Genomic DNA, 12,183 nt, shown 5'->3' on the forward strand with positions numbered 1-12,183 from the left:
TGGACTGTGGATGACTGGATGAAAGTCATATTCAGTGATGAATCTTGAATCTGCTTTTTTTCTACAAAATTAAACAACTGAATGAACATCCTCCGAGGCCGGTGAATCCATAATTTTTGCCAGGGGTTGTAATATAGACATAATGTAAGAAACTAAAAAGATGCAAGATCTTTAAATCAAACTCAACACTCTACTTCAATTACACTAACTGACAAACATCTCCGCTCGATAATCGGATCCACTTGAGTAAATCCAGCATGATGTAACATCTGCATCATATCATGATACTCCTGCAGCATAAGAATAGAGGACACAAACAGATTCTCATATCCGAATCTGTTACAGGTCATCGCGTTATATTCATGGGCTGCTGCAGTTAAAGAGCTGTGGCTCGTCTTTCCTGAAGCGATGAGCTTCTGGTTTGCGTGGTTTGTCCAGTCATGTTACAGCTAGTCTCCTTAAGTCGCCAGTTTGTACGCTTTCTTCCACCTCAGTTATGATTTGGTGAAGGCACGGGGCATTGTCTGCACTCTGAATCATCTCTCTGACTGCGCTTGATAATTATGTACATTTGTAGGGTTGGGGGTGAAGTTGCATCTCTCTTGCTTGTTGCGTGTCCTCGCTGCAGTACTTGGCTCTCTGAACTTATTAATATGCCACACATGATAATCTCTGCATGATCTCTGCACAACAAATGTCTGCAGCTGCTGACATCCACTGTGCTGTACTGCAACACCCATGGCCACCTCCTTAAATCGTGCAGGTCAAATTATTTAAATACTCGAAATGGACAAAATGGATAAAGGAAAGAACAAAAGCACAGGGAGGGGGGGGGGGGAGAGGCAAGACTTTTTCAAAGCTGCTGGTACTGCAGCAGGGTAGGAAGGTTTGGATGTGAAGATGTTGAAATGTAGACAGAGAAGTTGATAACAATGCAGTGGTTCCTCCTCATAGACCGATCAGTCTTTTGCAGAGAGAGTTGGTGATGAGATATAAAGGAAATTGGAAATATTTGACTGAGATATGAAAGATGTGTGAGGCACTGTGCAGAAACATGTCACAAACCAGAACCCTTTTCTATCCAACTCTGCATTGAACAAATGATTGGCAAATACATTTTGAAAGAGCTATTATAAATGATATGGTAAATACTAGAACACGACCTTATATATCAAACTTCCTGTTCAATTTGGAGTGTTGATGGTTTAGACTAGAGGTTAGAGAAGTGGGCTTGTGACAAAAAGATCCTTGGTTTTCAATCCCTGACAAACCAGAAAATCACTAACAGCCCTTCGGCAAGATGTTTAATTCTCAAATTGCTTCTGTTGGGTGGTTGACCTCCATTGATGCTGACACTGGTGCATGAATGGGTAAATGTGAGGCATCATTGCAAAGTGATTTGAATGTCTGCAGAAATACAGGCAATTTATAAAGCGGTTCATAATATGTATATGTTGCGGACATGAATGAGCGAAGCTCGTCAGCATCTCACCATGTCATTTAGGTCCTTCAGACTTTATTTTGAGTAAATGCTTAGGGGAGCATTAGCATGGCAAAAACCTTCAGCTTCTGACATAAAATACGGTCATTTACTTGCCAATATATGTTTGGTGTGATTAGAAGTCCATAGTTCAGAACGACGTGTTCCGTTCAAATCTGGAACAAACATTTTTCTTCTTCTACTAAGGTGGATTATAACCTTTTGTGGTACACAGCACAAACTACTGGACAGGAGGAACCTAGCAGTCAATGTGACTCACTGATTTGAAAATGCACGTCTTTCAACCAGATGTGTGGTGCCGTGACATGTCAATCATCTGTGTCCAATCAGATTTCGGGAGAGTCCAGTGAAACCCCGGCCTCCGCTCTAGCTCCACCCATGCCAGGAAGTGTTTCACTGTGACTGTTTCACTGTGACTGATAAATTGGCACTTCCTGTTTGAGTGTGAGCTTGCCACTGAGTTCCCGTGAGATTCCATGGGATCGTGTCTGTCAATCCAGGAAGTGTTTGAAATTTGAACATTTCCTGTTTTAATGTGGATTTGAAAATTGGCAATTCCTGTTTAGGACGCCCTTTACCATGAGTGAGCTTCACGCCGCTGCACGACGCTTCGCTCATATTATACCCATTTTGAACAAGCTAATAAAGGTAACAGAATGTTTTACAAACACTACTTATAGTTTGTATCCAAAATATCCCATAGAAACTTAGATCTTTCAGGTCTCTGACATATGACCGCTTTCTGTGTCTGATGCTTTAAATCATAGGCGGCAAGAATTTTTTTATCACTAAAAAATAATGCCATCGGAAAATTGACATTTACCATTCACAATCCAGTGTTTTTAGCCTAGGTTTCTAACATTGGTTGACTGATCTATGGAGCCATTATTGTCGCAAACCTGTGTTTTTGCCCGTTTGTTTGTTTGGCTGTTTGTGAACAGCCACGGGCCCACAGGTTTTCATGTAACTTTTAACTTTATTATTACTTTTTTATTGAAGATTCATATCCTGATAGGCAAGAACTGATTCATATTTCAAGGTCATAGATCAAAGGTCAAAATCAGAAATAAATCATGGAAAATGGGAAAATCCCAATCTTTAACACTGAACAAAATTTCAAAAATTCATAACTGTCAAAAAAGATCAAATTTCTTCCATATCTGAGAGCCTTATCTACATAGGATGGTATCCTTTATCGACTGACAAATTTTGATCCGGCTTTGATCCAGATTATAGATTTTGTGGCCTTTTAAATTTAACATTGAAATCCCATTAATGTATATTTTACATTATATATATTAAACAAACGTGCCCCAATCACTCTCATATTTGAAAATGAGGTGCAGGTCTGATCCAGATTGTGGATTTTGTGGACATTTAAATTTAATGTTGAAAAGCCCATTTGGTGTACATTTTGCATTATATTTCAATCAAAATTTTCTCACTCTCATTTTTCTGTTATGGATATACCTACACCAACAAAATTGGATGGAGGTTGTAATTCTATACCTGTTTGTCGATCTTCCAGTTATCAGTCGGAAACCAAGTGCCAAAAATCAATGGCCAATTGTGCATAGCAGAGGTAACCAATGTTTTGTAAAAATTATCTGAAAAGAATTGAGAAACTGAAAAAGTTGGAAAAAAAAAATCTGACAAGTTCAAGTGCATGAACTAAATACATACTCCTGACATTCGATTGCTTCTCCTTTAGATTAGGAAAAGCCACTTCTAACAGGACTTTGACCTTGAAAAATTTTTCCAAGGTAAAATTTTGTGGAATTGGAAACTAGTGTTGGCGGATGTTTGCGTTCTAAAAGCACAAGGCTCTATTTTGCAAATGTGTATGAAGAGTTTTTCAACTGTCACAATCTGTGTGTAGGTGATCAGATTTGAAATCTAATATAAATGTGTACATGTGTTATGAGGTTTGCAAGTGCACTGCGATTGGTAGATGTGTACACAGAACTGTAAATGCATGCACAAATATTAAATATGTGGCTCGAAGCGCTGGAAATCCAGACAAGTCATCAGTCATGACTCAGGCGACCCTCTGAATTGGCTGCCTTTTTACACATGATTTTTGCTTGGCACATCTACTAATGCGTGTGGGAGACTTGTCTGTACCAGCAAGGTTTTGTTTATCCAGAGCTGAGGTTTAGCAGCTGAAATGGACATTTTTTCGCTTTTATCAACACAAGTCGACATGGGGAATCTCATTCATTTCCCATTAAATCTACAAGTTGGAAAATGAGTTAATTCCTTCTTTAGTCTTTTTAAACAACATCCTTGGGGTGTTTCCATTTTCATTATTTTGTCAGTTGAAATATATTGTAACCCTACAGTCAAATTAGCTGCACATGAGGGCGACAAACAGTTGACATTTGTTGCTTGATGGGCGTTCCCCAGGCGTGGCCAGCTCATGGTCACTTGGTGTTAATGTACACAAGGTTTCATGATTGTAAAGGATGTGAAAACCCGACACTGTCACTTTGAGATTTTCTTCCATGCTTGACTGCTTAAGTGAATGAAAGTTTGCTTGATTTGTTTCAATCCAACGTCTTTCACAGTGACTTTCCTGTATCTCCAGTTAGCATGCTAACATTCCCTTAAGACGTCATGTGAATTACTTCCGGGTTGTTATCTGGTTTAAAAAACAGTGTTTTTAGATTTAGATGTGTTTCCTTCTTGGTAACCTTTACAAAATACATGACAAAGAATGCAAACATATTAGATTTATACAGAAATAGAGCTGTTTCGGAGCATATTCTGCCATCTTGGATTATTTTGTTTGACTGAGCAACCACGTGACATCACGCTGCCTTTTTACTATGATTGGCAGTTGCTGTGCTGCATTGCTCAACATTTGCAGAAAATAGACTTTCCTCTATCTTAGGCCCCACCAAGTTGGTGGCATAGCAGCCACTGTCTCATTGCTGCAAAACACCCATTCTGATTTAAAATTAATGACAGCTCATCCCTTTGTCTGGAGACACTTGTAGCTAATGAGACCATGGGGAAACTGCTTATGTATTTTCAATTTCAATTTATTTTCATTTATATAGCGCCAAATCACAACAGAGTTGCCTCAAGGTGCTTCACACAAGTAAGGTCTAACCCTTACTAACCGCCAGAGAAACAGTGGTAAGGAAAAACTCCCTCTGAGGAAGAAACCTCAAGCAGACCAGACTCAAAGGGGTGACCCTCTGCTTGGGCCATGCTACCGACACAAATTACCGAACAATTTACAGAACAATTCACAAAACGAATATACAGGAAATGTTTTTGGTGCACAGGACAAGAGGGTCACCAGCACAAACACAACTTCCATCTCTGGATGGAGCTGCATCTAAACAGAGAGAAAAAAACAGAATCTGGCATCAGAAAGACAAGAAATACTGTATAATTTGCCAGCATTAATCAACAAGAAAAACAGAAGAAATACTAAGGTGATCGCCGGCCACTAGCCCTAAACTTCACTAAAAGACCCAGAATTTAGGTAAAGTTGAGGCTGTGGCACGCTCCGTTTACTAATAAAATGAATTAAAAGAGTAAAAAAGCGTAAAATAAAATTATACCAGTATGCTAGCCATATGAAAGGGAAAATAAGTGCGTCTTAAGTCTGGACTTGAAAGTCTCCACAGAATCTGACTGTTTTATTGACGCTGGGAGATCATTCCACAGAACAGGGACACAATAAGAGAAAGCTCTGTGACCCGCAGACTTCTCATTCACCTTAGGGACACTAAGTAGTCCTGCACCCTGAGAATGCAAAGCCCCGGGCCGGTACGTAAGGTTTAATTAGGTCAGCTAAGTAGGGAGGTGCCAGTCTGTGAACAATTTTATAGACTAGTAGCAGAACCTTAAAATCTGATCTCACTATGACAGGAAGCCAGTGAAGGGATGTCAAAATGGGTGTAATGTGGTCAAACTTTATTTCTTTTAAGTCCTTTATCAGCTTTTCAGCTTCTTTGGAGTGGACGCCGGTCCAACTCAGATACCCAGCTTCGTGGACTGGACAATCCAGGGAAGTGTCTTTTCCAAGAACCCAACTCCTTATTTCTGCTGAGCTACCTGCTCTGGATATGCATGATGATCAAATTTAATATAGCCACTCTGAAATGTTGGTTTGGCCCATGAATCACTGTCCTAGCTAATCTAGAGATAGTTGATTAGAAACTCATGAATTCAGGTATGCACATTGACAAAAAGGTTATCCACACATATGTGTAACTATCTATATGTAGCCCATTGTAATTACCATCACTTCTGAAAGTGGGAGAAAACAATGCAATGCATCAAATAATTTGGAATTTGTTGGAACTTAAAAAAAATAATATTGATTGCAAAATAACAACAAATATTTCTAAATAAAGTATTTACACAAAAGTAAATATGATTAGTTTTTGAGGAGGATATGTGAAAGGTATCATGAGTAAAGTGTAACATTGCAAGATGAGGCTGAGGTTTGCACATGATGTCCTTCAAATTTCTACAATATCTAATGTGTTCACAAAAGCAGCGTGTGTTAAAATTCATTCATGTTTCATACCTCCACAAACAGAAAGCATGGGACGATGGAGCTGCTGCTCTTCACATCCGGCTTCTCCTCCGTAGCCATTCCTCTCTCCTCGTCTCTGTGGATGCCCCACTTCCAGCTCAGTGTTCCAGACACTAAAGGAAACAGCAGATGATTATTCCAACACAAGCTGTGTGACATTAAATTATGCTTTAATCTTCACTTCAAACTGCTGTGGCTTGCATTGTGTGATGTATTCTGGAAGAAATTAGATTTTGCACTGACATCATGTTTGATTGATCTGAATCAACATCTGGAAAGTGGGCGGAGTTTGGTGACATTTACCTTTGTTGTTGATCCCTGGCTGGTGCATCATTATGCTACGCATAAAGCAAAGCAGTGATAGCAGGACACTGTTTTCACTAGCGTGCCTGTGATGTGTGTATGCACAAGATACAAAAATGGCTGTACTGATTCCTTCAAACTTGATAGGAAACATTACTTGGCATATATCTAGATCTGTTTAGATTTTGGAGTACAACCCCAATTCCAATGAAGTTGGGACTTTGTGTAAAATGTAAATAAAATCAGAATACAATGATTTACAAATCCTCTTCAACCTATATTCAATTGAATACACCATAAAGACAAGATATTTAATGTTCAAACTGATAAACTTTATTGTTTTTGTGCAAATATTTGCTTATTTTGAAATGGATGCCTGCAACACATTTCAAAAAAGCTGGGACAGGTTCAACAAAAGACTGGGAAAGTTGATGAATGCGCAGAGACAGGTTAATTGTAAACAGGTGAGTTTCATGATTGGGTATAAAAGGAGCATCCCCCAAAGGCTCAGCTTTTCACAAGTAAAGATGGTGTGAGGATCGCCACTTTGTGAACAACTTGTGAACACTGTGTGAAAAAAATAGTCAAACAGTTTAAGAACAATGTTTCTCAATGTTCTATTGCAAAGAATTTAGGGATTCCATCATCTACAGTCCATAATATAATCATAATCAGAAGTTTCAGAGAATCTGGAGAACTTTCTACACATAAGCAGCAAGGCTGAAAACAAACATTCAATGCCCGTGACCTTCGATCCCTCAGGCAGTACTGCATTAAAAACCGACATCATTGTGTAAAGGATCTTATCACGTGAGCTCAGGAACACTTCAGAAAACCATTGTCAGTTAACACAGTCTGTTGCTGCATCTACAAGTGCAAGTTAAAACTCTACCATGCAAAGTGAAAGCCATACATCAACAACATCCAAATGCCGCCGCCTTCTCTGGGCCCGAGCTCATTTGCAATGGACAGACACAAAGTTGAAAAGTGCGTTGTGGTCTGATGAGTCCACATTTCAAATTGTTTTGGAAGTCATGGATGTCGTGTCCTCTGGAAAAAAAGAGGAAAAAGACCATCCAGATTGTTACCAGTGCAAAGTTCAAAAGCCAGCATCTGTGATGGTATGGGGGTGTGTTAGTGCCCATGGCATGGGCAACTTACACATCTGTGATGGCACCATCAATGCTGAAAGGTATATCCAGGTTTTTTCGAGCAACACATGCTGCCATCCAAGCAACGTCTTTTTGAGGGTAGTCCCTGCTTATTTCAGCAAGACAATGCCAAGCCACATTCTGCACGTGTTACAACAGCGTGGCTTCGTAGTTAAAGAGTGCTGGTACTAGACTGGCCTGCCTGCAGTACAGACCTGTCACCCATTGAAAATTTATGGTGCATTATGAAAAGCAAAATACAACGGAGACCCCAGACTGTTGAACAACTTAAGTCGTACATCAAGCAAGAACGGGAAAGAATTCCACCTACAAAAATTCAACAATTAATGTCCTCAGTTCCCAAACGCTTATTGAGTGTTATTAGAAGGAAAGGTGATGTAACACAGTGGTAAACATACCACTGCCCCACCTTTTTTGGAACGTGTTGCAGGCATCCATTTCAAAATGAGCAAATATTTGCACAAAAACAACAAAGTCTATCAGTTTGAACATTAAATATCTTGTCTTTGTGGTGTATTCAATTGAATATAGGTTGAAGAGGATTTGCAAATGATTGTATTCTGTTTTTATTTACATTTTACACAACGTCCCAACTTCATTGGAATTGGGCTTGTAGTTTGGTCAAAGGTAAAGGCTGGAGCCTATCCAGCACTTGCAGGGCATGAGGTTGTATACACCCTGGACAGGACACCAGTCTGTTGCAGGGCCACATATAGATAAAGAAAGACATTCACACTCACTCCACCTAACATACATGTCTTTTGGAAACGGGAGTACCTGGACAGAACAGGGAGAACGTGCAAACTCCACACAGAAAGGCCCCAGGCAGAGCACGATCCTACAACCTGAGGCAACAGTGCTAACCACTAAGCCACTGTGCTGCTGATTGAGAACTACATAAAGATGTAATTCACTGTAATTCACTCAGAATTACATCTTTACTTTATGCAGATGATGTGGTCCTGTTGCTTTCATCAGACAGTAACTTCTGATGTGCACTGTGCTGGTTTGAGGTCAGGTGTGAAGTGTATGAGGTAAGGATCAGCACCTCCAAATCTGGTCCTGTGTAGGAAAAGACGAGATTGTCCCATCTGGGTCAGGGGAGACTTATTGCCCTACGTGGTATGTAGTATCTAGTATGATCTAATATCTCGGTGTGTTATTCCCAATTGGCAGTAAGATGGAGTGTGAGATTAATAAATTGACTTGAGCTGCATCTGGGGAGCTGAACCACAAGGTGAGACTCTCAAATTATGCTCCTATCCTCACCTGTCATGAGCTTTGGGTATGATTGAAAGAACAAGGTTGTGGATACAAGCAGCGGAAATGAGAATCATCCATTGGTATCTGGCTGAGAAGACTGAACATCCCAGAGGGACCCAGAGGTAAAGCTGCTGCTTCTTTGCATTGAATGGAGCCATTAATGTGGTTCCGACTTCTGGTGAGGAAGCACCTACCTCCAGAAGAAGCTGTTTTAGGAGCTGTTAGTAGGTCAAATGAGTGCAAGATTACTGAGGAAATATACAGCAGATAACTTTTCTGTCCACACCAAAGTAAACTGTTATGAGAATGGCTGTGCAGTCCTCAAAGATATAAATTAATAAACACCCAAACCCAAGTTAGCTGTTACTTTATGCTTCGAACTCAGGAGGGGGGTGTGTTCAGGCTTTTTATGTCACACACGGAGCCACCTATGCTCTGCCCCTTTATGCATTAATGAGTTCATTGTAAATCAGTGTGGGTGGGGCTGTCAACATGGTGACACCCAGAAAAGGGAGTCTTTTTGGTTGTTCCAGTGTCCTGTCGAGATGAGCTACCCATCGAGATGAGCTCTACTGCGCATGTGCTTTCACACATCACCCGTCGAGTTGAGCTACAAAATGTATTAATTGTTTTAACAAAACGCAGTTTTGAAAAGCCCAAGCTAATATTTTTACTCTATAGTTTTTTTTTTTCCTGTGGACTAAGATCAACTGAACATATACTAAATATTAAAGGGTTATTAAATTTGCTTGCTTGGTCTGCACAGTAAAACATCAGACTGAGGTGTTGACAGTAAAACACAGAGGTCTGATATTTATTATTATTTATTATATATATATATATATATATATATATATATATATATATATATATATTATATATATATATATATATATATATATATATATATATATATGTGAACTTACCATATCGCCCCGAATATGGAAGCTGCTTGTAAAGAAAATATGCATTTTGGACCAATTGTCATGGAAACCGGTCTGATGTGGGAAAATATCAGACCGGGAAATATCAGATGTACTCTGCTCTGATTTAAAGGAAAAAAATCCTCCAGAAAAAATGTTTCGTATTACTATGAGGACAAACGAGGATTATATAGGCATGTGTGTAGTGCGGACGAGGCTGTTAAAAGCCTGTCTGAGCACCTACAATTCCACCTGCTTTGTGTGCCGGATGCTGTATATAAAGTAATTATTTTGTAGTGAATTAATCATTTTCTGTCAAACCTTGGATGCTGAAAACACCTCTAATTGCTTCTGGAATCACAGAGGACTGTTTCATCTGGACACTTTTTTTCCTCTCTCCTGCTCAATGAGGAATGCATTTTGGAACAGCTTAAGGTAACTATTTTTAATGTTTTTATAGCTTGGTAAAACGGATGTTCATTCCTAGCTGTAAAAGTATGTCTATGATAGATTTAATATCTTGTTAATAGATCAGATTGAGTTCCGCTATGTGTGCGCACTGAGCAATGACTCATGCTCAAAACGAGCATTTAAGCACAACGCCCAGCTCGCAAAAGAGTGATTTTGTAAACCCTGTTACCCTCCCGGACCCCGAAAGACCCAGGTCCCTCCCAGAGCCTTCGGCGGCTCTATTTTGGCGAATGGCTCAAATATTAAGCCGGGAGAAGGGAACAGGTAAAAACTAACCCAGCTCCACCCCAAGGCGCAGCGGAGAACCAGAAATACGTCCGTGTTGCCCCAACTCGACCATACCCCAGCCACTCGGGAGGGTGGAACTACCGAAATGGCAAACGGCACAGGTCGGCCCCACCCTCTGACTGAGGCATGTCTCCGCTGCACCACACCCCAGCAACAACCCATGACAATCGGTACAAAGGCTCACCGAGGCTGGAGTGAACCGGGCCCTAACCAAACTAAAAGAACGCCTCTAACACCCCCCCCCCCTAGGTGCAGAGGTCTTCTGAGAATGCTCAGCGTGACCAACCTGCACCACCCCCCAACCCACAAGACAAGCGGTCTAAGGGCAAGTGAGGTTGGGGTTAGGAATGTAGAGAAATTAAAACAAACAAAATACAACGACCCCAAACAACCCAAACAGAAACTACCTAAAAACAATACAAATTGACAAGTAAGTGAGCCAGGCGGGCTCTAACAGCCTATCACTCCACCAGATACGCCCTACCTCCCCAAACAAGTATAACCCCTGATTAAAGAAAAAAAACATTTACTTGTGCTAGAATTTTTTTTTTTTTTTTATGTGGGTTCTTTTGCCTGTCCCAGAACACTTGGAGTTACGTCACCGTTATTTCTCTTGACGCTTACGTGTCGGGGCAATACAGGAATCTCGACTCGTCCGAGCTGCATGGGCTCGTCAATAGGAGGAGCCGGAGGTCCCATCGGAGGAGCTTCAGTGGGGCGAAGATGAGGCGGCCCAGCTTTGTGTCGGGGAAAGCCCCGAGACAAAAAAAACCCGCTCTGATGGGCGTCCTCTCTCGCGTCCACGCTCCTTCATCCGATCATCTAGACGAATCACCAACGATATTAGCTCATCTAAATCGTTTGGCTCATCACGGACCGCCAGCTCGTCTTTTAATGACTCATTTAACCCGTCTACAAACACGCCCCGTAATGCTGCGGCATTCCAACCTGATTGAGCAGAAAAAATCCGGAAGTCCACGGAATACTCCGCCGCACTCCGCCTCCCCTGCCTGAGATTCAGCAACCGTTGAGCAACGGTATTAGTTTTCACTGGATGGCCAAAACCAGTCGGAACTTCCGGGAGAAATCCTTAAAGGACCCTAACAATGGCGAGTTGTTACTCCACAACGCTGTGACCCAAGCTAAGGCGTCACCTCGGAGCAAATTTGTCACATATGAAACACGGCTTTCATCAGAAGAGAAGGAAGCCGGTCGCTGAGCAAAAACCAGAGAACATTGCATCAGAAACGAAGCACAAGCTTCGACGTCTCCCGCATAAGGCTCCGGATGACAAATGATCGGTTCAAACACCGAATCTCTGGGTGACGGAGTTATCTGCCCTGGTATCGATGATGCCGCAGCTGGCGCTGCAGGAAGCGGAACGGCTTGAGCTGCAAGCTCCGTAACACGGGCGTCTGTTTGTTTAATTTGATTTGCGAGATGCTGTAATTGCTCCCATATTTTCTCCAAGTGTTCTTGAATCTTTTCGGCAAAAGGAACCACCTCTGCCGCTGGGTCCATTATGGAATGGCCGGGAACTACTGTTATGTGTCGACGCGGGTTGAGGAGCGGACCTGCGTCAGACAGAACCCAACGCTAAAAATAACCAGAAAGCGGTTCCAAACAGAAACTATTATTATTCACCTGTGCTTAAAAGTGTAAAAACATAAAAACAACGTCCCTCTGGTGGAGTGATTCGTGGCT

General features: G+C 41.2%; 1 protein-coding gene across 7 annotated transcripts in view; it reads right to left on the bottom strand.

The window, feature by feature from the left end:
• The window catches only part of plppr2a (phospholipid phosphatase related 2a), a 146,923-nt gene extending 140,741 nt beyond the window's left edge, over positions 1-6,182 (bottom strand). For all 7 annotated transcript variants that reach the window (XM_034190314.1, XM_034190317.1, XM_034190311.1 and 4 more), the window contains exon 1: positions 6,051-6,182. In XM_034190314.1, the coding sequence (XP_034046205.1) occupies positions 6,051-6,119 (69 nt within the window). In that variant the 5' untranslated portion in view covers positions 6,120-6,182. The remainder of the gene's footprint in view (positions 1-6,050) is intronic.
• Between the last annotated feature and the right edge of the window lie 6,001 nt (positions 6,183-12,183).

This window comes from Thalassophryne amazonica, chromosome 16, assembly GCF_902500255.1.
Source record: "Thalassophryne amazonica chromosome 16, fThaAma1.1, whole genome shotgun sequence".
In the NCBI taxonomy this organism is placed as follows: domain Eukaryota; kingdom Metazoa; phylum Chordata; class Actinopteri; order Batrachoidiformes; family Batrachoididae; genus Thalassophryne; species Thalassophryne amazonica.